The sequence below is a fragment of the Brachyhypopomus gauderio genome, chromosome 11, assembly GCF_052324685.1.
Source record: "Brachyhypopomus gauderio isolate BG-103 chromosome 11, BGAUD_0.2, whole genome shotgun sequence".
In the NCBI taxonomy this organism is placed as follows: Eukaryota; Metazoa; Chordata; class Actinopteri; order Gymnotiformes; family Hypopomidae; genus Brachyhypopomus; species Brachyhypopomus gauderio.
In genome coordinates, this window is record NC_135221.1 from 20416582 (window position 1) to 20442683 (window position 26102).

General features: G+C 42.4%; 1 protein-coding gene across 1 annotated transcript; it reads left to right on the plus strand.

Moving 5' to 3' along the window:
* Nucleotides 1–17703: 17703 nt before the first annotated feature.
* LOC143527680 (galactose-specific lectin nattectin-like) lies at nt 17704–19652 on the plus strand. Its single transcript, XM_077022974.1, has 8 exons — nt 17704–17774; nt 17934–17998; nt 18338–18358; nt 18460–18480; nt 18748–18836; nt 18950–19084; nt 19193–19304; nt 19476–19652. The coding sequence occupies exons 2-8, from the start codon at nt 17950–17952 to the stop codon at nt 19553–19555; spliced, it is 507 nt and encodes a 168-aa protein (XP_076879089.1). The 5' UTR covers nt 17704–17774; nt 17934–17949; the 3' UTR covers nt 19556–19652.
* Nucleotides 19653–26102: the final 6450 nt, after the last annotated feature.

Sequence of the window (26102 nt, forward strand, 5' to 3'; positions counted from 1 at the left end):
TTTGACATATGGCAGCAATCTGGCTTCAGTGCACAGTGTTTCAGAGTACAGGTTTTTGCAATCTCTTATCAGTGCAAGGTCCGGCTCTTACGCTTTAACCTGGTTAGGTGGCGTTGATGCTGTGAAAGTAAGCCTTTTCAGATTATCATGTATTAATTTAATAACCAGATTATCACTTACTAATTTAAGTTCCCCAATTAGGGCCCCGGAATTTGAATGTTCTTCCTCTGTGCAGGAGGGACGATGGTTCTGGAGTGATGGATCAGAAGTGAACTTCTACTATTGGGCTTCTCATCAGCCTGATAACTATTGGAGTAATGAACACTGTATGGAAATGAACTATGGAGGTACTCGTGTTTCATTCGTTTTGGCTTATGACAATAGCTGTAATTTTTTTCCCAACAGAAAGTCCCACAAAAATCCACACAGGCTTAAATACCTTCAATAATTTTAGCATTTGTATTGTGCTGGATAATTGAAGTCTGCATTTCCTGACACCTAAATGTAATGAAATGCAGGAAAATTGTATTTAAGGCATTGAATGTTTTAGTGTATTGTTGATGCCAGGATGTCGTGGCACTATAGGTTATTCTTGGTGGTCTAGATAATCCTGAAAACATGTACTTGTGTGCATTTCAACCCTTGTTAATTCAGGACCAGGACTATCTATAGTACACACACTAAAGTTTGATTTCTTACTGCTCCCCATGAACTGTGAAGTGGATGAATTCAGAATGGTGCTAGGATTCAGTCAATTAAATCAAATCACCAAAACCTAAAACTTATTATAAAATAACTAATCTACCCATTTTAATGAAATAATTTCTTATATGTCTTAAGCATGTTCTATTTTTTTTTTTAGATGTAACAAGATTAATAGATGTGATATAGGTTTTAATTGGCTGAGAAGTTAGAGGTTAGGAAATACTAAACTAAACTCCATGCATTGACCCTGTGGGTCACACCAGTTCCCTGAACTGTATATGAATGAGGTTGCTCAGGAAATGCAGATTGATCTAATGCATTATTAATGATAATGATGATTTACAGTGATCTAATACTGATTTTTACATTTATTTCTTACCGCAGATGAACTGAGAATGAATGATAATGTTTGTTCCAGAGTAAGGTCATTTGTGTGTAAGAAGTGATGGGAATCAAGGGTCTAACCATCCCAATGATTGACGCCATCTAACTGCTGGGTTTCTTACATAAAACACATTGACTTATAAAACTGCAGAAATGCAACTGTTCTATGCAAAAGATATAATAAACAAGAACAAGCTGCTGGTGTCTTCTACTCATTTTGAACTTTGAGTCATATTAAAAACACTGTATTAAAAACAACAAACCGATGTGTGGCCAGGACCTCTAGGGGTGACGTCTACCTCCGGCCGCTCCAGGCTGCACATTCTGTGACGGGGGTATAGAGGCGGATGGAGGCACTGGTTGCATGTCAGGGTTTTTTTTACTGGACTGCACGACCTGTGGGAATAAGAAGGGGTGCACACTGATAACACACAGGTGTTAGTAATCAGGTGATGAGGACCTGGGTAGTGGTCTAGTGCTAGGGGGTGTGTGCAAGGTGCATGAGCGAGTGGGTGCACGCGCCCTCTAGTGGCCTCATGGCTGACACAAACCGATGTGTGGCCCAATGTACCCTCACATTCCTTCATATAGCTTAGAGTGCTACAATAACATGACGGGCACAGCCGCATGCCCACATGAAACAACCTATAAGCTTACCTACCTGTCACCACGTCTTGAAGGAGCGTTGCTCATACAAACAGAATTGCTATGAATAACATCAGAAGGGCTTGGGTTGTGGTCTGGAGGCTTCATGGACTGTGCTTCTATGCTGTGAGATCAAAAATTCACGAAAAACGCCCAACATAGGCACATGCACTAATGCTCTAGGTGTAAATTTGATGTTTTTTTTAATTGCTGTTTTTATACACTACTCATTAGGGATATTTGGCTTTCAGGTGAAATTTATGGAAAACATAAAAGTACATACTACAGTGATATTATATCACAAAACTAGGGAATTTAAGTAGAAGCATGCAACAGTGATTTTCTCATCTAAATTTGTTGAAACAAATGCCAACAATAGTGGTGGGTTTTACCCCAGCAAAATATGTCAATGTTTCCATAACTTGTAATGTGCCCTTGAGCATCATTTACAGCTTGACAACAAGGTCTCATGCTGTTCACAAGTTGACTTATTGTCTTCTGAGGCATGGCACCCCACACTTCTTGAACCTCAGGTCATTGAGGTTCTGGGGTACAGAGTAAATTCTGCCCCATGTGTTCAGATGATTTCTTGTCCTGATGATTAAGGAGGTGTCTGAGGCCTCAGGAGAAACTGACACAGACATAAGCCACAAGACACAGACAACAGATGTGGAGGGCATGTTTCTCAACTTCATTTTGTACAAACAGATTTAAAGAGATAAGCATAAGTATATAATCTTGCTTTAGGCAGAACTGTAAGTCATGCATAGTCAAGCTTTGAGGGGTCAAGGGTATAAGCTGATGCTATCAAAGTATAAGATTGCACAAGCAAAAAACTCTTCTGCCTCTACTCAGTCTTCCCTAGTCTAACAATCCTCAATCAATCAGAATTTATTTATATAACGCTTTTTACATCAGTTGTCACAAAGCAGCTTTACAAATGTTCAAGTCCAAGCCCCCAGTGAGCAAGCCAAGGGTGATGGGGGAAGGAAAAACTCCCAAAGAGCATGAGGAAGAAACCTTGAGAGGAACCAAGACTCAGGGGGCAGAGGGGAACCCAACCTCCTCAGGCCGACGCCAGTTACCATGAAAACAATAATTCGAGAGATACACAAACAAAGAAGTGATGGGAATGATAAATAGTTCTAATCTTTGTGTATATATATATATATATATATATATATATATATATGTTTTCTACATGTAATTCTTATTCTTAAGAGTCCTAGACTTCTTGATGGTCAGTATTAGTAGTTCAGGGCCATGGAGATACAGCAAAAGCAGGGGGAATTCGAGTTGTTGAGAGGGGCCAGGACAGTGGGTTGATCCTTCTTCCATACCTAGTTAGGCAGGAGGTGGCTGGCCCAGGGTGGATACTAGGAAAGGCTCGTCTCTCCACGTCTCAGTTTTTCTCGGGTAGGAGGGCAGCAATTTGGAAATGAAAGAGGGACAATTACCTCTGTATATATGTGGAACAGAGGAAATGTAAACATTTCTGTAGAGTGGCAGCAACTCTGGCAATAAATTATTACAGCCTAGCTGAAAGGGCAGAACCAGAAGATAACACAGACTTGGGAGCATCCTGAGACATTGGCATCCATCCACTACACTGTCAACCAACTTGAGTGATCACGTGCAGTGACAGGATGACAGCACCAGCGCCCCAGTTTACCATAAAACCCTTAACCCATGAACCCCTGGATCTGTAACCTTTATCTAAGGTTAATAGATAATTTAATAATATTAATTATTAAATAAGACTAATATTAATTACCAAATGCTAAACTAAATAATTAAGTTTTCAACCTACACTTAAAGATTGAGACTGTGTCAGAGTCCCAGACATAGAAGACAACATCCTGTGATCTCAATTCAGCATTTATTTTAACATTAATGATGGTACAATAAAAAAAGACAAGCACAGCTTGTATGGAAGGGTTGTGAGGAAAAGGCTTGCGCTTTCTACAAAGAATGTGGCAGCCAAGCTTATGTTTGCCAAACTGCGTCTGAACAAGTCACAGGACCACATTCACAGTGCCATGGTTGCCCAAAACCAAACCCAGCCAACCAGCACAAACTCCTTATACCAACTGTCAAACACGGTGGTGGAACAATGACTTTGATCCCTGGATCAAAGTCATTCCAGCGTCAAATGGGAGGCCGTCTATCCAGTAGCCTAAGCTTGGTTCAAAATGTGGTCAAGCAACAGGACGAGCACGCCCAAACACACCAGAAAATATACAACGGAATGACTGAAAACAATGATCAGTTGACCCAATCAGAATACTGGGTCAGGACCGTGAGGGCGCACACAAATGAACAAACCTGAATGAACTGAAGCTGTGTTGTAAAGAGTAGGCTGAATCTCCTCCAGAATGATAGGAGTGATTCAGAGGCCATCGTACAGAAAGTAATTACTTCAGGTTATTGCTGCTAATGGCAGTTCTACAAGCAGCTGATTCATGGGGTGCACTTGGTTTTTCCACCATATCTTCTCCATTTTGGCTTCATCACAATGACACAGTAGAAGCTGTTGTGTGTTGCTCATCTGAAGCTGAATCTGCTTAATTAGGGCCTGCTAAGGCCCAGATGATTTTTAATGATATGATAATATAAAGTCTGATTCTACACAGTATGAATTTATATATAATATATATATGTATATATATATATATATAATAATAATAATTCATTTTATTTCAAGGCGCCTTTCTAGACACTCAAGGACACCGTACACACAATAAAATACAAGTAAAATGTAGCACACACAAGAGAAAACAATACAATAACACTTTTTTTTTTTATCAGGTAATATAAGCTAATCTAAAAAAGTGCGTCTTAAGTCTGCTTTTAAAACGTGTGAGAGAATGAATGTTACGGATGTCGGGTGGGAGCGTGTTCCAGAGTTGAGGAGCAGAGCGACTGAAGGCCCTGCTCCCCATGGTACTAAGACGAGCAGTAGGAACAGTGAGATGAATGGAAGAGGAGGATCTAAGTGTACGGGAGTGTGAGGTAATGTGGAGAAGATCTGAGAGATAAGGGGGAGCCAAATTATGGATAGATTTAAAAGTGAGAAGCAAGATTTTAAACTGGATGCGGAAATGTATGGGAAACCAGTGGAGCTGCTGTAGGACCGGGGTGATGTGTCGTATTGAGGGAGTTTTGGTGATAACATGAGCAGCAGCATTTTGTACGAGTTGAAGTCTACGGATAGATTTTGAGGGAAGACCATACAGGAGGGAGTTACAATAATCTAGACGTGAAGTAACCAGACTATTGACAAGGATAGAAGCTGTGTGAGGGGTGAGGGAGGGACGAAGACGGTTAATGTTCCTGAGGTGAAAGTATGCAGTGCGTGTGATGTTATTGATGTGAGATTGAAATGACAGCGTGCCATCAAGGATAACACCCAAACTTTTTACCTTTACAGAGGGAGCAATAGCAGCATTGTCAATATTGATATTAAAGCTGTCAGTCTTGTTGAGTACATCTAGGATGCAGTCAGAGAGAGAGGGAGGGGGGAGAGTAGTGGATGGTTTAGATGAGATGTAAAGTTGGGTGTCGTCAGCGTAGCAGTGAAACTGAATGTTAAATTTCCTGAAAATATAACCCAGTGGAAGAAGATAGATGATAAATAAAAGGGGACCTAGTACTGAACCCTGAGGGACACCAGAGGTGATAGAGGAAAGTCTGGAAGAAAAGGAACCAAGTTTGACATATTGAAGACGATTAGAAAGATAGGAGACAAACCAGTGAAGGGGTGTGTGAGAAATGCCAATTGCAATTAATCTATTGATGAGGGTTGTGTGAGAGATAGTGTCAAAAGCCGCACTTAGGTCCAAAAGAATAAGAATGGATAAAAAATCATTGTCAGCTGCAAGTAAAAGATCATTCGTGATTTTGACTAGTGCTGTCTCTGTGCTGTGAAGGGGTCTAAATCCAGATTGAAATTGTTCGTATAGTTTATTATCAGAAAGATGTGAGTGCAGGTGGGAAGCAACAATTTTTTCAAGAATTTTCGAGATAAATGGAAGGTTGGATATAGGGCGAAGGTTATTGAAGTCAGTTGGATCTAAACCAGTTTTTTTGATGATATATATATATATATATATATATGTAACCCGTCCAAGCTGGACGGACTACTTTAACCCCGACTACGCCACCTAGGAGGAAGAGAGCCCTAGGAACTCTTAATAAAATAGTTGTATTTCACCCACAGGTTCCAGATCAGGTGGTGAGCAATCAAAACACTAAAGGATATATTCCACAAATTTATTACAATATAGCATAAAACACAATTGGATCTGCCCTCACAGAAGATGCCGCCAGACAACCTACCAAAAATAAAATCCACCAAAGTAAAACCCACACAGCAAACTAAAATAACCAAAAAGTACACAAACACGTTGCCACTAAAATATAATCCACCACAAATCACACACGGAGTCTACCGGCAACCACCGGAGGGGACGGTCCGCACAACACTATACGGCAGGGGTGCTCATTACGTCGATCGCGATCGACCGGTATCAAGACAGTTGACTACTTTCTTCGACTGGAAACATCTTCGACATTTCGACATCTTAACCGAAGCTAAGTATTTCATCATGTCTGAGTCCCTTGTTGCTTGTGTTGAGTGTGGCATGTATAGCTACTCTTCTTCCGTCAGTAGTGATAATAATAGTTATATTTGTGTGAAGTGTAGGTTAGTTATTAGTATGACGGAGAAGATTTCGCTTTTAGAGGAACGCATCCGGGCTTTAGAAAGTCCTAGAAAGTTTGTAGCAGCTAGCGCAGCTAGCGTAGCGGCTAGCGCAGCTAGCGTAGCAGGCCCGGGTTGCACAGCTGTAGCTAGCGAGCCCTCAGCTCCGGCATTAGAGCCCTCGCAGCGGGGCGAATGGGTGACGTCTCGGCGGCATAACCATAGGGCTGAGCACCATCTTTTTCAGGTTCCCGTGTCAAACAGGTTTGCCCCACTCAGTAATACACCGACTGAGTGACCTGTTAAAGGAGCTCTGGTGATAGGAGATTCACAGCTCAGACACGTGAACGTAGCGACTAGTTTAGAGACACCAGCGGCCATAGTCAAGTGTATTCCGGGGGCTAGAGCGCCTGACATCAGGGCTAATCTTAAGGTGCTGGCTAAACGTAAATATTCTAAGATAGTTATACACGTCGGCACCAATGATGTGGGATTGAGACAGTCTGAGATCACCAAGGATAATGTTAAAGAGGTGTGCGAGTTAGCGGGGACGATGTCAGATGCCGTAATATGCTCTGGTCCCATTCCAGTTCGGCGTGGCGCTGAAACCTACAGCAGGTTATGGGCGTTACACCGCTGGATGTCTAAATGGTGCTCAGATAACAAAGTGGGTTATATAGATAATTGGACACGTTTTGAGGGCAGGCCTGGCCTTTTGAAGCGAGACGGCATTCACCCCTCTTGGGAGGGTGCTGCTCTCATTTCTCGTAGCATATCTGCTAGGCTTAATAGTGGTAGTGTAGGTGTAGTTAATGGGGATTGACAAACCAGAGCCGAGGCCAGGCAGCAGACAAACAGGCTAAACCGACTGTCTGCGAGCTGCAAAGAGACGTCACCTAGGTCACACCAGATTGAAACTGTGTCTGTTCCTCGAGTACCAAAAAATAATTCTCGTAAAGTTAGTAGACAAAATTTAATCAATGTTAAATTCAACTATGCTCCCTCAGAGAGCAGTTTAAATCTGAAACTAGGACTACTAAATATTAGATCCCTGTCATCTAAAGCATTGCTTGTTAATGAAATGATTACCGATCATGATCTATGCATGCTTTGCTTGACGGAAACCTGGACCCGACCAGACAACTATATGGCCCTAAATGAAGCTTCTCCCTCTGGCTATAGATATGTCCATAACCCCCGTCCAAATGGTCAAGGAGGTGGAGTCGCCACAATATATGACTCTGATATAGGCATTTCTCAAAAATTTGGCTTCAAGTTTAATTCTTTTGAACACCTCATCCTCACTGTATCAAATGTTTCAAATTTAACAAGCAACAAAGTGTCACAGTCGTTTATGTTAATTACTATTTACCGCCCCCCTGGTTCATACTCTGAGTTCTTGCAGGAGTTTTCAGACTTCCTGTCTCATGTAGTGCTATCAGCCGATAAGGTGATTATAGTGGGTGATTTTAATATCCATTTTGAAAATCGGTGTGACTCTTTTAGCATTCATTTTCAAGCAATTCTTGATTCAATGGGTATCACTCAGAATGTGGTGGGTCCTACGCATAACTGTAGTCATACTTTAGACTTGGTCTTGTCATTTGGTATTGACATATCCAGTTTAGCAATTCTTCCTCAGAGTGAGGCTGTTTCTGACCACAGCCTCATAACATACGAGTTGTGTTTAACTGACTGTGTTCATCGGCCACCCCGCTATCAAATTAAACGAGCTATAACACCCAGCACCATAGCCGCGCTCACTGATATTTTACCGGGTCTGACAAACACTGATCCACTTGTAGCTCCGGAAGGACTAGAGCGTTTCACCGAGCACGTCGAGACTTCCCTTCGTACAGCTTTAGACAAAGTTGCACCACTACGATATAAGAGAGCCACGGAGAGAAGAATAGCGCCATGGTACAATGAGCACACGCGTAGCCTCAAACGAGCCGCGCAGATCCTGGAACGTAAATGGCGAAATTAGAAGTGTTAGTGTATAGAAGTTAGAAGTGTATAGACTATCATGGAAAAGCAGCCTTATTGAATATAAGCATGCCCTCCATATGGCAAAGTCCTTATACTTATCGGCCTTAATAGAAAAACATAAAAACAATTCAGGACTCCTTTTTAAAACTGTTTCCAGCCTTACGAGGAGTCAAGAACAAAACAATTCTCTTATTCCACTAGAGTGTAGCAGTAACAATTTTATGAAATTCTTTAATGATAAGATTGATAAAATTAGGGAAAACATTAGTAGTGCTATCTCAGAGCCTGTCAACATGCCAATGCACCTTGACAGCTGTCTGGTCAGCTCTGATGCCCTGTTAGAGTCCTTCCCCCCAATTGGTCGTGAGGAGCTTATTTCACTGGTGAAATCTGCTAAACCCTCCACATGCATACTAGATGCTGTACCAACCCATCTACTTAAAGAATTACTGCACAGCAATGTAGAACCGTTGCTTACTATAATAAATTATTCTCTGAGCCTGGGCTACGTTCCCAGTTCATTTAAACTTGCAGTAATCAAGCCGCTAATTAAAAAACCTGGTCTTAACCCCCAAGAACTGTCCAACTATAGGCCAATTTCTAATCTGTCATTCATATCCAAAATTTTAGAGAAAGTAGTTTCTTCACAACTCTCTTCCTTCTTACAGACAGAACATGTCTTAGAGTTATTTCAGTCTGGATTTAGAGCTCATCACAGCACTGAAACAGCACTAACTAAAGTACTGAATGATCTCTTAATATCCTCTGATAAAGGACACATTTCGTTTCTCATACTGCTAGACCTCAGTGCTGCTTTTGACACCATTGATCATAATATTCTACTTAATAGACTGGAGACACTCATTGGCATAAGAGGTCAAGCACTCTCCTGGTTCAGGTCCTACCTGACAGATCGTTACCAATTTGTGCTAGTAAATAACGAATGCTCTGAGCATTCTAAAGTAAAGTATGGTGTCCCACAAGGATCTGTACTGGGCCCCATATTATTCTCATTATATATGCTACCACTGGGCACTATCATTCGTAGGCATGGTATTAGCTTCCATTGCTACGCAGATGATACTCAGTTGTATATATCTTCTAATCCAGATGATACCACCACAACTCTCAAGATTGAGAACTGCGTCCAGGATATTAAAAACTGGATGGCGTCTAATTTTCTTAAACTAAATTCTGACAAGACTGAGGTACTGATTCTTGGGCCTAAAGCTGTTAGAAGCAATTGGGCTGATATTCCTCTTACCCTAGATGGTTTTTCAGTAACACCAAAATCTACTGCAAAAAGTTTAGGTGTCACTATTGATTCTGATCTTTCATTTGACACACATGTATGCAATGTCACTAAGGCTGCCTTTTTCCATTTACGTAATATTGCTGATGCAGAGAAGCTAGTTCATGCTTTTGTCTCGTCGAGATTGGACTACTGTAATAGTCTTCTAATTGGATGCTCTAAACAGTCCATAAAGAAGCTACAACTTGTACAAAATGCCGCAGCTAGAGTCCTAACCAAGGCTAGGAAATTCGATCATATTAGTCCCACTCTCGCCGCACTACACTGGCTGCCGATTAAATATCGCATTGAATTTAAAGTTCTCCTGTTAACCTATAAGGCGTTAAATGGTCTTGCCCCACAATATCTGAGTGAACTCATTGATTACTACAACCCATCTCGCCCTTTGCGCTCCCAAAATGCTGGATTTCTCGTAGTTCCAAAAATTAGTAAAACTACAGCCGGAGGCAGAGCTTTCTCTTTTAAAGCCCCTCAATTATGGAATAGCCTTCCAGCTCCAATCCGAGACTCTGACACAGTTCCAATCTTTAAATCTAGACTTAAGACTCACCTGTTTAGTCAAGCCTTCAGCTAAAATTCCCCTTGTAAGGTGTAGGGGCTGGGGGGCCCCCAGACGTTGAGATTTCTGGTGATCTGAGATGTTGATGCTGTCATCCAGCTGTGTCTTGGCATCACTATTTGTGACTATGACTTGACTGGAAAGCAATGTCTCAGTGAGCCCTCATGCCTGTGGTCACCTCTGAACCTCTCCCTTTAGTTATGCTGCTATAGATTAGTCTGCCGGAGCCACATGCTGATCACTGGCACGTGAGCTACGTACATTTAAATCAACGGTGGTTTAAATTCATGTCCACTCAGTCTGTATTATCTATCTTCTTGCATGGCTCTACCCAAGACGATTGGATACAGGCACCTGCAGGCACCTGGGGGATGGTCTGGCTGCCGGTGAATGTGCTGATACCGGGGTTCACCTGGGGAGTAACACTGCAGTCGGAGCCTACAATACCAGCATCACTGCTCTGACACGGAATGAAAGCCTGGCATTCATCAACAGACATTTACAGTGACAATATCAAAACCCAGAACTTTCAATTGTACCTTTTACCTAGTCTGATTGTGGAATTATGTGTGACTTGTGTATTTGTGTGTTAATGGGCCGCCCAATGGAGGATGAGTTCCCTTTTGAGTCTTGGTTCTCCCGAGGTTTCTTCCTATTCCCCACCATCATAGGGAGTTTTTCCTCGCCACTGTCGCCTTTGGCTTGCTCATTAGGGTTCTGGACCCATAGTATTGTTAACCTTGTAAACCCTGTAAAGCTGCTTTGCGACAACTTGAGTTGTTAAAAGCGCTATACAAATAAACTTTGATTGATTGATTGCAGGTGCACCTTCTGGGCTCGACACGCATGGCTTCAAAGCATTCCGATGTAAAACTTTTTCTTTCCCACCCTGCTCTGATCATGGTAGACCACCCCTGTCTCCCCCACTAAGCCTATAACCACATAGACTTCTGGATTCCAAACCCCCCCCCATCTTGCCTCTACCTTGTCTTCCCCGATCTCGAATCCACACCCTCTCTCCAGGCAGTAGTGGGGCAGCATCAGCTCTACGATCATACTGACGCTTACCCTGGGCAGCAGCCACACTGGCTCTCCGTCTGGCTAGCTGGAAAGCATATGACATTTTTCCATTATGCACCCGTACCCACTCTCCGTGGGTTAGCCTATCTACAGGGGAATCTATACCCAGTGTAATGTGGACAGGCAGACGACAGTGTCGTCCAAACATCAAGAAGGCAGGGGAGAAATTAGTAGCACCATGCACAGTATTATTATAGGCTAAAAGCAACTCTGGGAGGTATTCAGGCCAATGGTTCTGTTTTTCTTCCTCCAAGGTCCGCAACATGTTTAACAGAGTCTGATTCAACCTCTCTGTTCTACCATTTCCACTGGGATGATATGGGGTAGTCCGACTTTTGACTGTCCCATACAAAGTACACAGCTCCTTCATCAAGGCAGACTCGAAATTTGGACCTTGATCAGAATGGAACCGCATGGGGCACCCAAAAGTACTAATCACATGGGACCAAAGCACTTTCACAGTGGTGAGGGCTGTTTGATCTCGTGTTGGGATGGCCCATGCATAACGTGTGAACATATCTGTGATCACCAGAATGTTCTGATAAACATCGCTAGGTCTACTTAAAGAAAGGAAATCCAATGCTATAACCTCCATGGGAAAAGATACCTCTATTGGGTTCAAAGGGGCCTGAACCTCGGCTCTGTCTTTCTGCAGACTGCAGGTTGCACACCTCGGCTGAAAGCCACGCACCTCCTCTTCCATCCTTGGCCAGAAATAGTGCCTGCGAATATTTGGCAAAGTACACTCAAGCCCTGCATGCCCTGCAGCTTCATGATGTTTCCTCCATACCTCTTGGCACTTGGAGGCAGGGCAGACGACCTGCAAAAACAGCTCATGAGTATTAGGATCTATAGCCTTTCTCCACAGCACATGGTCTTGAATCAGTAACTTCCTCCTCTGCTGCAGAAGGCGGTTAGCACGAAGGGGCAATGCTCTACGCTCATCTCTACTGAGTACGTGCCCAGCCTTGATATAACCCTTAACCTTCTCAATATCAGGGTCACCCTCTTGATACGTTTGCCACTCCTTATATCCCACAGCCTCTTCCGAGTTGGTCTAGAGATGCCTCTACCACTTGCACATCAGCCTTATCTACAGAAACTGTGGGTCGGAATAATCTGGAAAGCGCATCTGCGCCGACATTTTCCTTACCAGGGCGGTACTTCACCTCAAAATCAAATGATGACAGTTGGGCCACCCACCGCTGCTCGGTTGCTCCCAGCCGGGCAGTCTGCAAATGGGCCACAGGGTTGTTATCTGTGAACACAGTAAACTTCGTACCCATTAAGTAATCTTTAAACTTCTCCGTAACCGCCCACTTCAGTGCCAACAGCTCCAACTTGAAGGAACTATAATTAGAGTCATTGCGTTCGGTAGGGTGAAGAGTTCGACTGGCATAAGCGATTACTCGCTCTCTACCATCCTGAACCTGAGCCAAGATGGCACCCAACCCTTGATTGCTTGCATCAGTATACACCATGAAGGGTAGGGAAAAATCTGCATAGGCTAAAATAGGGGCCTGCGTCAGCGCCACCTTCAACTGATCAAATGCATCTTGACATGCTGCCGTCCACTCAACCTTCTGTGGTCGCGAGCTAGCAGCCGAAGTACCAGAGAGGAGCCGTGTCAATGGCAAGGCCATCCGGGCAAACCCTGGAATGAAACGCCGATAATATCCAGCAAGGCCCAAAAAGGCTCGTACCTGCCTCACAGTAACTGGGGCAATACAATCCTGAACTGCTGTAACCTTCTCAGGATCGGGCCTCACCCCTCGGCTGTCCACCACATGTCCCAAGAACTTGACTTCCCTCTGTAACAGCTTACATTTATCAGGCCGCAACTTCAGCCCATGTTCCCACAACCGCATGAAAACCGCATCTAGGTGCTGCAAATGAGTTGAAAAATCAGAGGAATACACAATAATGTCATCCAAATAAACCAATGATGATTCAGTAAGCAACCCACTCAGACACTGCTGCATCAATCGCTGGAAGGTAGCCGGCGCATTGCACAATCCGAATGGCATCCGCTCAAATTCATATAGGCCTAGCGGAGTAACAAACGCTGTCTTTTCCCGATGTCGGGAGTCCATACCCACCTGCCAATATCCACTAGCCAAATCCAAGGTAGAAAACCACCTGGATTGAGTCAATGTTGTCAAAGTTTCCTCAATCCTAGGCAAAGGGAAAGCATCCTTATGTGTAACAACATTAAGCTTCCGATAGTCCACACAAAATCGCCAACTCCCATCTTTCTTCCTAACCATCACAATCGGTGCGGCCCACGGACTAACGCTCTCACGAATAATACCTTTATTCAGCATCTCAGCCAGCAAAACCTTCATCTCCTTATACATCTTAGGAGGTAAAGGGCGGTGCCTCTCTCGAATTGGCGCAGCGTCACCAGTCAAAATCTGATGCTGGACCACTTCAGTTCTTCCAAAATCCTCATCGCCGGTAGCAAACACCTTGTGCCATTTCTGCAAAAAAATCTGGAACTCACATTGTTGCTGTGAAGTTAGATCGGCATCCCCAACTAGGAGATCCATCATCTGACTTCTATCCTCAGGGACAGTGGTAGCAGCCTCGACAATCTGAACCTGTACAGCCCCATCAGGTTCAGAGATCAAATGAAGATCTCGTTCCCCACATACTTCAGCCTCATCTACTCTGAATAACCGGCCCAACTTCTGATATCGCCCAACCTACACAACGTAAGGATTGACATTACGTATTCGTACTGAAACTTGACCATGCCTTACTGTGGTGATTGTTCGAGCTACCTCAATTGGAAGGGGTCCTGGCATTGCCTCCACCAACCCACAATACTCTGCTCCATGAGGTCCAGTCCGCACACAGCCCAACACCACAACTTCACTCCTGGCAGGTATTTTAATCCCATGCCGACTGGCAGGCCACACATACCCCACAAACCCATCTTTTGATGCCGAACTGGACTGGCACAGGGCAAAAGCCTGAGTCCAACCCTGTTGAGAGCAGCCAGTTAAAGAAGCAGTCGGCTGCTTCTGAAAAAGGGCTTCCCAGCAGTCAGCAACAACGATCATACCAATAATAAAAGGGTCTAGACAAATACTCATCATGTACGATCACTACTCCACATGAGGGAATTTTCACTCCTTCTACCTCAAAATCCATTACTGCATATCCTGTGTATGGGATCTTAAGTCCATTAGCTGCTCTAAGGGTTAACACTGTCGGAACTTCCTGAAGGCCCATGCCTCCAAATGTTTCATCATACACACCTTGTCGCATTAGTGTCACTTGCGAACCTGTGTCCACAAGCCCAGTGAGTTGAACACCCCCTACATAAACTTGCACCCATGGACACTCCCCAATTATCCTATCAGTGGTCCCGATGTGCCCCCCTGATTTTATCTCTCTAAGTAACTCACGTGTCAATTCTTTCATCTGTCCATTCACTTCTCCCAGAATCTCACGCTTCAGTGTTTGTCTCCAATCCTCTTCCTGTGGATAAGACTTAACACTTGAACATGCCCCCCTAATATAATCCCCTGTACCTGGGAGCTCAGGTCCATGGTGTTCCCCATCCAATAATTCAGCCTCCCGGCACACTGCCGAAAAGGACTCCTCAGGGTTCCGCCGTACATATGTCTTAAGGGCTTGTCGCAGGCTTCCATTATGGAGACCCAATAATAATTGATCACGTAATTGAGAGTCGAAGGGGGCCTCAGCCTCATCACGTCCCCGTAGTCTAACAAACAACTCCCTTAAACGTAAAATAAAAGCTCTCAGTGGTTCACCATCTTTCTGCATACAACCAAAAAATCTGGAACGCAAAACTGCAAGGCTCATTTGATCCCCATATAGCCCATCTAAAAACTGCAAAATTTTGCCAGTTCTATCCCGCTCCCCTGGTTCTAAAACATTTACTTCCCGTTTAGCATCGCCAGTTAATGCGCCAATAATTAAACTAACTTGTTGAGCCTCCGTATATTGTGTAACAGCCAATACCCCTTGGATCTGCTCTTTCCATTCTGAATAATTAAGTTCCCCTTTTCCCCCATTGAATTTTGGAAGCCAAGGTGCACCTGCAAATATAGGCATCATCATTTTAAAAGAAAATGTATTAAATAATAAAAAAAATAAACCTACTAAGGTTGCTCACAATACCTGATCCTGCCGACTGCGCCAGAAAATGTAACCTGTCCAAGCTGGACGGACTACTTTAACCCCGACTACGCCACCTAGGAGGAAGAGAGCCCTAGGAACTCTTAATAAAATAGTTGTATTTCACCCACAGGTTCCAGATCAGGTGGTGAGCAATCAAAACACTAAAGGATATATTCCACAAATTTATTACAATATAGCATAAAACACAATTGGATCTGCCCTCACAGAAGATGCCGCCAGACAACCTACCAAAAATAAAACCCACCAAAGTAAAACCCACACAGCAAACTAAAATAACCAAAAAGTACACAAACACGTTGCCACTAAAATATAATCCACCACAAATCACACACGGAGTCTACCGGCAACCACCGGAGGGGACGGTCCACACAACACTATACGGAATTAAAATAATAGGATGATAAAAGTCCAGGGGAGGAGTCGACGAGGAGTCCACCACCAATCCAATTGGTCCCGCGTCACCGTTTCGGCCACGTTGCGCTGAAACACAGGAGAACTGGAGCAGTACTCGATCGCAAAAACCACAGCCCACAAGAGCTGTGGAAGCAGTAAATCTCTAATCGCGGCTTTAATTCGCAGCAACTATACTCACGCTTCGCCCGGGAGCAAGCAACGCCTACTTCCAGTGAAGCGGTACACAGCGCAGGTAGAACTCACTCCGGCAGTCTCAACCAGCGGCATCACCCACGGACTCCTCGCTCAGGCGATGTCACTATGGCGTAACCTGATGCCCGCTGTCTGCCGTTCCACAGTCAAACCGACGTGTGTTAGTAATCACTCTTGTCGCGGTTTTTCCAGTTAAAACAACCCCGGACGAAACTGCTCCATGTCCTTTAAAAAGCGCGCTCTTCTCCATTTATCTTCTGTCCCCATTTATAGGGACAACGTCCAGACTCCTCCCCTCCTAACAGTCCACACCAGGTAACAATCCAATCAATTACAACCAGAATTGCACTGATTAAAACATTGTCACTCCTCACATATATATATAATACTGGTCACCTCCGTCTAGCGGCAGTTGTGGTGTCATTGTGGTTGTTGTGTACGCGCCTCAGGTTGTGGCGGAGCCCGCGATCCGTCTCACCTGAGGATCGTTTGTTCGTCTATATATGTCTTGTCTTTGTACCAGTTGACCGCTGGTTATTATACCCTTAATTCGGATCAGTTCACGGGTTTTGGTTTGCGCACTTTACATATTAAAACATCCTTTTCCCCTGAGACTCGGCGTGATTGCTTCCATTTATTTTTGCTCACCCCGCCCGTCACACCTTCACCTGGTGTGATCTGTGGCACCACCTTACCATCTTTCTTTTATACTTGGTGCTAATGTGTTGTCATGTGTTACCAAGTGATTGTCTCTGGGAGGGCTGTAGTTTTGTTCATCTGTTCTTTTCAGTGATCTTACACTAAACAGAATAGCATGAATAAAGAGACCTACTGTAAATCAAACAAATGTTAATCTGAGATGATTAACAGACATGATATAAATTTGCTAAAATTCAAACAAACATTTTCATTTTGTCATTATGGTTTTATTGGGTGCAGAAGTTTGAGCGGAAAAATTAATTGAATCCATTTTGGAATAATGTGTAATGTATGTGTTTGTTAATATCACTAAAAAACTTTAGTTTCATGTGAAATTCAGGACCTAGTTCCATATTCCAGTGTTTTGCTTGACACAAACATTCTGTTTGTTTGATGAGTTTTAGAAATGTTTTCCGAATAGCTTTTAAACAATGAGATGACATTTTATCACAAATTTGTAGGCTACAGTTGCCCCTAAGAACACTATCTGCAAAACTGTAGCATCCTGATAGCTCCTTCATGCTCATCATAATGACTCTGCAACCATGTTTTTTTTGTGTGTGTGTGTGTGTTGATGTTGTCTGCCCTCTTTTGATGTTGACAGAGTAGAGTTTGTAATAGGTCATGTTCTGTTTATTATTTTGGGTGGAAAAGCATAAATGTGATACTATTTAAGAATTCCTTCATATTGAAATGTGTTTTCCTATGAACAGGTGTGCATCACTATCATTTTAGCTAGAAAATAAGTTCATGCACACAATCACTGTCATTACCAATGTTATTAATTACTAAGAAAGGAAGCTTGGCATCACATCCTGTTTTTATAGTGTATAAAACAAGCAGGCATGAATGTTTACAGAGCTACCCAACCACATCGATCTCTCCAGCTAAGACGGTTGAGAAAACACAGCTGCCAACAGGTAGCATCATAATTTCATCTTAAAACGTAATAAAACATGGTTGTATGCAAATTAAACATACTCACATTGGGAAAAGGACAAAGAAAAGAAGAAGAATTTTATCTTTTAAAATATTATATTAGTTTAGTTTATTTATTAGTATTTGCTTTTTCATTTCAGCCTTTGGTCCAGAGTAATGGCGATCTGGAAGGTGTGCCTGCTCCTTTCTCTTGTATTTAATACGGGTAAGATAAATACAAAATAAAATACATTTTTATTTTTCCTAGTAGTGTGACACCATCACATTGTTACAGTAGGTTTATCTAACTAGTCTGATAAATGGAAATGATAAAGCATGCTTTAGTATAGTGGTAGTGCATACATCTATTTACCATCTAAATATGCTAGTCAGTAAGTCAGTAGTCTATATTGGATTATGGTTTGATAGCAATTTCTCAAGCCTGCATGTTGTCAGACTGACACATTTGTAGTTTACACGACCACAGTTTCGTATAAAGGTAACTTTATTAATGCAAAGGTAACTTTAATAATGCATTTGTATGTATGTATTTGCATATTTGCAGGAGGAACAGAAGTTTTCCAAGGTAAAATTTATATCGTTCATAGTTCAGTGTGTGTGTGTGTGTGTGTATAATTGTATTATTTATATAATACAATTGTATTAAATGTATTTGCATATTTGCAGGAGGAACAAAAATATCCCAAGGTAAAATTTATACCATTCATAGTGTAGTGTGTGTGTATGTGTGTGTATATATGTGTATAATTGTATTAATATATATAATTGCATTATTATTATTTATTATTTATTTTCCATAACAAGGTCTATAGATCTAATTTTTAGTTATGAGATCTCCGGATGTAATAATCTCTTGTATACAGAACTTTGAAAAGATAATTAATTATTGTTATGAGGAGTGTAATTTTGTCACATACCTTTTTAAAAAACATAATCAAAAGTTCTCGTTTTCAGAGACTCATTCTTGTCCCTATCACTGGACTCTGTATGGACAGAGATGTTACAGGTTTTTTAGTTCCTATGTCACATGGGCTGAAGCTGAGGTACAGTGCAAGTGACACAGCTAGCCCATTAGCACTTTATTTTCAACATGCAATTAATCCAACGCTGTATCTTATATTTCTTGTATTGTATGTCTGTGTTTTCTCCACTCCAGAATGCCTGTTTGAGATATGGCGGCAATCTGGCCTCAGTGCACACTGTTTCAGAGTACAGGTTTTTACAAAATCTTATCAAAGAAATGTCTGGCTCTTTCCCTTTAACCTGGATAGGTGGCCATGATGGTGTGAAAGTAAGCCTTCTCAGATTTTCATGTATCAATTTAATAATCAGATTATCAATTATAAATTAAATTTCCCCTATCAAGGCCCCTGAATTTGAACGTCCTTCCTCTGTGCAGGAAGGACAATGGCTTTGGAGCGATGGAACCGAAGTGAACTTCTACTATTGGAGAACTAATCAGCCTGATAACTACTTGAATAATGAAGACTGCATGCAAATGAATGCTGGAGGTACTTGTGTTTGATACATTATGGCTTATGACAATAGCTGTAACGTTTTCTCTACAGAAAGTTCTTGAATGAGGTTTCTCAGGAAATGCTGACTGATCTAATGCATTATTAATGAGGATTAAGATTTACAGTGATTTAATAATGCTTTTTACATTTATTTCTTTACCTCAGATGAGCTGAAAATGAACGACAATATTTGTTACACAAGAAATCCATTTGTGTGTAAGAAGCGACGGTACACAAGGATCTAACCTAACTGCTGGGTTTCTTAAATAAAACATGTTGAACTATAGAACTGCAGAAATGCAACTGTTCTGTGCTAAAGATGCAATAAACAAGAGCAAACTACTGGTGTCTTCTACTCATTTTGAACTTTGAGTCATATTAAAAACATCAATAAAGCTGCATATTTCAACCTCAGGAACATTGCTAGGTCACAACCTGATCTTTATTATTCACAATTTATTACAGCATAAAGTCTCCTGCTCCAGTGCTATTTAAATGGTTCAAGTCCTGCTTTGCTCTGGGGCTGGTCAGTTAGTTTTCACAGATTGTAACAAATGGAACACGCGAGGAGAGATCCTGATGCGGAAGTGAGTGCTTTTTATTAAGATAATTATGTACAGCAGGCCACGTAGAGCACACAACGGTGTTATGCTGGTGTAGGGCTGTAGTGGAGTAGCGGTGGTCAGAACGGTCCGTGGTCGAGAAGCGAGAGCAGAGTCCGAGAGGTATCCAGGGGTCAGACGGGAGACGTGGTCTAGGGGGCAAGCAGAGTTCGGTACACAGGCAGACAGACCGGAAAAAAGGCTTGGTATGCGACAACATGGAGGCAATACTTCGCAACCAGGAAGTGTAGTTCTGGTGCTTAAGTATGCATGGAATGTGGGCGTGGTGGTGAAGCAGGTGAACTTTATTATGTCATCGGCTATTCCTGACACAGATCCACAGATTCCCAAGGTCCATAAATTCCATAGATCCATAGATTTTATGAAGCATCCATGCTTTATGGTAAATTGACTGTCAGGGCTGGCCCAGATGCCACGCCTTCTACTTCCACAAGAGGCACCCGAGTCAGTCCTAGAATCGCTGGGCGCAATCAGCAGTGATCCGTTTCAGCCGTTTCTAGGGCTTCTTAAGGAAGCTTGGTGAAACAGATCACTGCTGATTCGTTTTGGTCTCTTGCCGTTACATTCTCAGCCCTTTCTCTGGTCCCTCAGTCTATACGTTGCGTTCCCGTTGCCAAGGTGTCTCGCCACCTTGCCTTCTCTCTTTCTTCTCTGCCCTTTCACTCTTACTTATTCTAGGGTCTATCTCCTGCACTGCTTACTGGTCTCCCTCAAGTTTTCCTCCAGCTTTTTACTTCCTATCTGTTTATCTTTTATTTTGGGAAGGGTTTTGTTGTGTCGTGGCGTTTGCCTACTGTCAGTTACTTCCCCTGGCGTCCTTAGTTTCGTTTTTCCGCGTTCTTTTTGTTGCCTTTGTTATTTTCTTCCCCTGCCTAGATGGTTGAGTTTTGTTTTTCATGTGTTGAGTATTCCACGTTGTTCTCTGTTGGATTTTTCCCCGTGTGTTATGGTTGTGTTTTCTTTTTATGCGTTGAGTTTTCCGCGTCCTTTTAAGTTTCGTTTTGCTTCTGTGAGTGTGTGTTTTACGTGCATGCAGATTGGTTTCTCTGTTGCAGTTTATGCTTTCTCGTGTGTTATGCTCACACTGCGTTAGTGATGAGCATATTTTACCCTATTGTTTTCATACGGCATTTGGGTTCACTTCTCCCTTCATTCTGCACACCCTGTGTTACATTGACAGTACATGGGAGATCTGAATTCATACACTTCTGATTTACCCATCACAAAGAGGAACATTTGTGGAAATAGTGCATTATAATGTTATATCTGATGCTTTAATTAGGACTATGCACTTGGAATTTATGCAACAAAAGAGGATTTGAAGGATAACAAGTGATCACTTGTAGCTTCCACTCATTTGGTAGTTATCAAGAAAAATTAACATATTCATCATCACCTTTTGTATAAGATCTTCTTCTTCTTGTTTTAATGGCCGTCTAGTCATTGCATCTTATTTCACGCAGGGCTCTACTTATTTCATATCAACAGTACAACCCTGGCATGTTTGGAAACCTTTGAAGTTCAGGTGGAAAACTCTCTGTGATTCTCTCCTGAAAAAAATGTCAGGTGCAAGAAATCACCCTATGGACTCCAGGGTTAAGTACTGTACATCTCACCACACTCAGTGGTATTGTTGTCATGATAAAAGTTCCAAACCAGAGTGTTTCTGGGGAGACCTTCTGGTTTATTTAGCATATGAGATACAAAGCAGGAAGGACTGCTACAGCTCTTGCTGTGGAACCAGTAGATGAACGGCGGCGCGTTTCTGATGCTGCGGCCGCTCTGGGCCCGGGCCCAGAGGAATGTAATCTCGTTGTGTAATGTGTAATGACAATAAAGCATACCATACCATATGTAGTCAGATGAGAGGGGTTTTGATAGTGAGTGATCAACAACCATCACAGACAAAGGAGACTGTCTAGATACGACGACAGCGGAACGCCATTTTCACTGAGCCATTGTAGTAAGAACCATGGTGGCATTTTTGTACTGATTAAACATTTTTTCATTAAGGTCAGAGAGAGTTCCTTTTTCAGCCATTGGCTGCATTGTTTTGAGAGATCATTGAAATGTGTCATGGTAGAAGACCCAGTGTGAGACATCAGGCATTATTTTAATAACAAGTGTCAGTAGAGAGGTCAGCTCCAATAACAAACATGGTGCCAACACCATGAAGAGTGAGCACTGCTTATGCAAGTTGAGGGTGACAGACAGCAAATGTAAAGGCTGGAAACCTGATGGAATTTATTAAGAAGCTCCATACAATACAGAGCACTAGTGCCCCTTAGTGGCACAGCTGGAAAACAGCATGGGGTTGGAGTATTAGTCTAAGCCCTGAATGACCTCTGAGAGTGATTTATTTTGAAGGGTTCATGGACACTGCTACAGACATTAAATTGAATTGAGGCAGTTTTATTGACAAAGGGTTAATTGTTTATTGATAAACAATTTTACGTGATAATCTGATATACTGGCGCTGTTGCAATATGTTCATGACAATTTATTTTGTACTGAGTACCACCAGCAGGGGGCAATCGTCCAACTTCCACTCAAAAGTAGAACGGAAAGCAGAAGTCTGCTGTGTGGTGGTGTGACTGTCTACTACTAATAAATATGCCTGTTGTTTTGCCTGAAAAACAAAACGTGTTTACACATGGAAATGCAGAACACTATAGATTAGGAATAATTACATTAATGCTCATCATCTTTAATGTCATCATAAACAACAAACTTTACAAGCCAGCAAGTTAGAACATTAACATTTCTAGCAAACATTTCTCTCTCTCTGTGTCTCTCTCTATATATAGTATTTTTATGTTGCTGCTATAAAAGTCGTGACTCTTCTGTTAAGGCCTTTCAGAGGATTTGTAAAGTCAGGCCCTGATGTTGGACACGAGCTGGCACACAACCAATATTCTATTCCGAAGGAGTTTAGCTGGTTTGAGGTCAGGACACTGTGCAGGACGCTGGTGTTTCCATACTGGGGAACCCCACTGGGACATTAACCTTTGACCAGGGTAGATCTAGCAGGTCATTTCACAAACTGTTATAAGTGGCACACTCATTGAACGTTTCAACTAGATTTTAATGAACTCAACCATTAGGAGGGGTGTCCACATACTTTTGGGTATGTAGTGTACCTAGCTAAACCACTGCACTGATAGGCTCCTACACCATTTGGTAACTCATATCAGCTGAAGGGATTAGTTCATTGATTAGCAAAAATGCTGGCTAATGTTACAGATCCATGCATGCTACCAAATGGGCCTGTTATGATTAACCAATATCTGTGGTATTCCTAACTAACATTAACTAGACTGACATGTAACCAGGAAACATCCCAGCAGGCTATGCCCAAAACGGATTTTTACTCCAGTAGGTAATAAGAATGGTAGGTATAATGGTCAAAAAAATATGACCAAAACATGGACACAAACCAATGTGTAGCCCAAAATACCCTCACATCCCTTCATATAGCTTAAAGTGCTACAATAATACAACGGGCACAGCCGCAGGCCCACATGAAATGACCTATAAGCTGACCTGCCTATCTCTGCAGCTATCTATAAACAAGGTGTATGTAGGGTTCTTACCAACGAAGCAGATACATTAGGGTTGCCAGTTATGTTCAAAAGAAAACCTGGATAGACCACTGATGCTGAATGAATGAATGTTCAATTTATATAGCACCTTTCAGGATACCCAAGACGCTTTACAATTGTTAACACAGGTACAAGTCTCAGACAACCAATCACACACCGGCGAGAAGCGGCAGCCAACTGCGCACAGCGTACTCTCTACCGGGATCCACAGCCCCCTGGGGGACTGAATGGGGTGCAGGAAGGGGAGAAAGGACAGACCCTAGTGACAGAGCACCATCCACCACTGGACATACAAACACACACACATTCATGCACAGACACTCAGACAACTGCTTTTATTGAACATGAAGAGACACAGACACACTCAGGATGAGAATTTATCAGGGAATGCCAATTCACCTAACCTCCATGTTTTTAGACTGTGGGAGGAAACCGGAGACCCCGGAGGAAACCCACGCAGACACTGGGAGAACATGGAAACTCCACTCAGATAGGGACTTGAACCCAAGACCCCAGTGCTGAGAGGCAAACGTACTAACCACCAAGCCACTGTGTTGCCCTGAGCAAAAACAGGTCCTTTAGACTGATGCAGCATTATTAGAAAAGGCTTTGCACTTTCTGAAGCTCTGAATATGTTCAACACCTTCATGCAGCCCCGTCGACAGGGGGGGACTGTTGTCCCGGGCCCCAGGGGCCCATCAAAGAGCCCAGCAATTTATTTTTTATTTAAAGTCTATAATTTTAAATAATCTTGAAATCTTTCATTACTATAAAATTCTGTACTCAAAATAAGCTCAATGGCTAAAATATATCTGTCTTTTACATATCTGCATATTTTCCATTAAGTGCATACATCCCTGCCTCCCACTGAAAAATGGTTTGATCCAGCCATGTTTGATCCGACCGTAGCCGGCTGGTTCCCGCCCAACAGCGGGAAATACAGTGGTGGATAGTTAAAGTAAATACAGAAATCTGGAGCGCAGAAAAGAAAGGAAAAACATTTACCTAACGAATTTTAATGTTGCATTGTGTTCCAGGTTTGAATAGTGCTGGAATTTAGGCTAAAGTACTTGAAAATGGTTGAAATTGTAACTACTTCGTTTCACAACAAATATCTGTCTGACTGAACAGTTCTCTTGTATTACGTTACTCTTGTAATTCCAGGACGAAACATGAGAGAACGAAGACGTTAAGATTGGGCGTTTTGAAAATAAACAACCATTAAATAATTTGACAAAAAGCGAATTATTTCGAATAATTTCGAGTATATGTATAAATATTTAACTTAATTAAATTTAACGTGCTGGGAAATATTGAAATGGACCTTTTAAAGTGACGTACAAGTGCTTTAATTCCACCTTATAAAGGTGTATGGACCCGGCAAACATGACTTTGTTCATTGCACTGAAGCACAGCGCACGCGAAGTTACAAAATTCGAGAGGTGCACAACCTCGCGATTCGACAGCGCGTGAGGCCCTTGCGCACAGGCGGTGCCACTGCGATTATGTCATTTTCGCCGCGCGGACCCTCGCACCGCTCGCGACGCGTCAAGTATAAACCAGTCAGCTGTCAGAAACAGCTTTGATGTGTAGCTATATTATATACTATATGACCTAACACAAGGATTGTCTGCTACAGAGAAAATGCAAATTCCGTAAGCAGGGGGGGCACATGAAACTTTCTTGTCACGGGCCCCAGCAAGACTGTCAACGGGCCTGCCTTCATGGGAATAAACATCTTATCGGATATTGGTGTGTACTTTACACTTGCTTAGGTAGGGGGTCATTACTGTGACATTAGAGTTGCATTTACCGCACTTTGACCTATAGCCATTCATATCAATCCAAAGTCATTTTATTTACTTGGTATGACTCAATCTGGCTCTGAAATGATCCCCATCATTTAGACCTCATCTATCATAATTTCCAATTTAAATATTTGACTTTTTTTAGTCAGTGATGAACTTGGTGCAAGACAATCTAAACCTAAAAATGTCCAAAATGAGACTGCTGGCTCTGCGTAGACACTGCTGACTAGTACAGAAAAAAGAAGAGCAGTTGCTTTCAACAGTTCAGTGATTTCAGTCAACTTGCAGAAAAACAGTCCCCTTTCTGTATGGGGTAAGGTCTTTTAGAAGGGTGTCACATATGGCGCATTTCCACTAGGGCCTGCTTGGCGCGGTACGGTTCGATACGGATCGATTCGCAACGGAACGGTACGGTCGCGTTTAGGCCTGTGTTGAAAAAATCGATTTTCCGATTCAGAATCGATTCGCATATGATGATCTGATTATCGATTCGTACGTCCAAAGATCGATTTTTTAGTGAACATTTACCCCCGCCTCGTCACTGAATTCACGCAGGCGTGCTCGGTCTAACTAACTGTAAAACGACTTGGCGTCGGACAGTGCCGGTAACGACGATAGTCAAATTGGAAATCTAAAAACAGAAGGACAGTTTATCCAGTGTCAGTGACTATTTACAATCCGTGTCACTGACCGTTTACCCAGTGTTTTTACAGTTTAAAAAAAGTTTAAAATGTTCTTGTAACGTTGGGCGCAAGGCGA

What these genes read in the sequence shown, in the direction of transcription:
- LOC143527680 (XM_077022974.1), top strand. Translation starts at nt 17,950, where the DNA reads ATGGCGATCTGGAAGGTGTGCCTGCTCCTTTCTCTTGTATTTAATACG. An exon ending in TTCTCTTGTATTTAATACGG is followed by an intron (nt 17,999 to 18,337) that starts GTAAGATAAATA and finishes GCATATTTGCAG; the next exon opens with GAGGAACAGAAGTTTTCCAA. An exon ending in GTGGCCATGATGGTGTGAAA is followed by an intron (nt 19,085 to 19,192) that starts GTAAGCCTTCTC and finishes TCCTCTGTGCAG; the next exon opens with GAAGGACAATGGCTTTGGAG.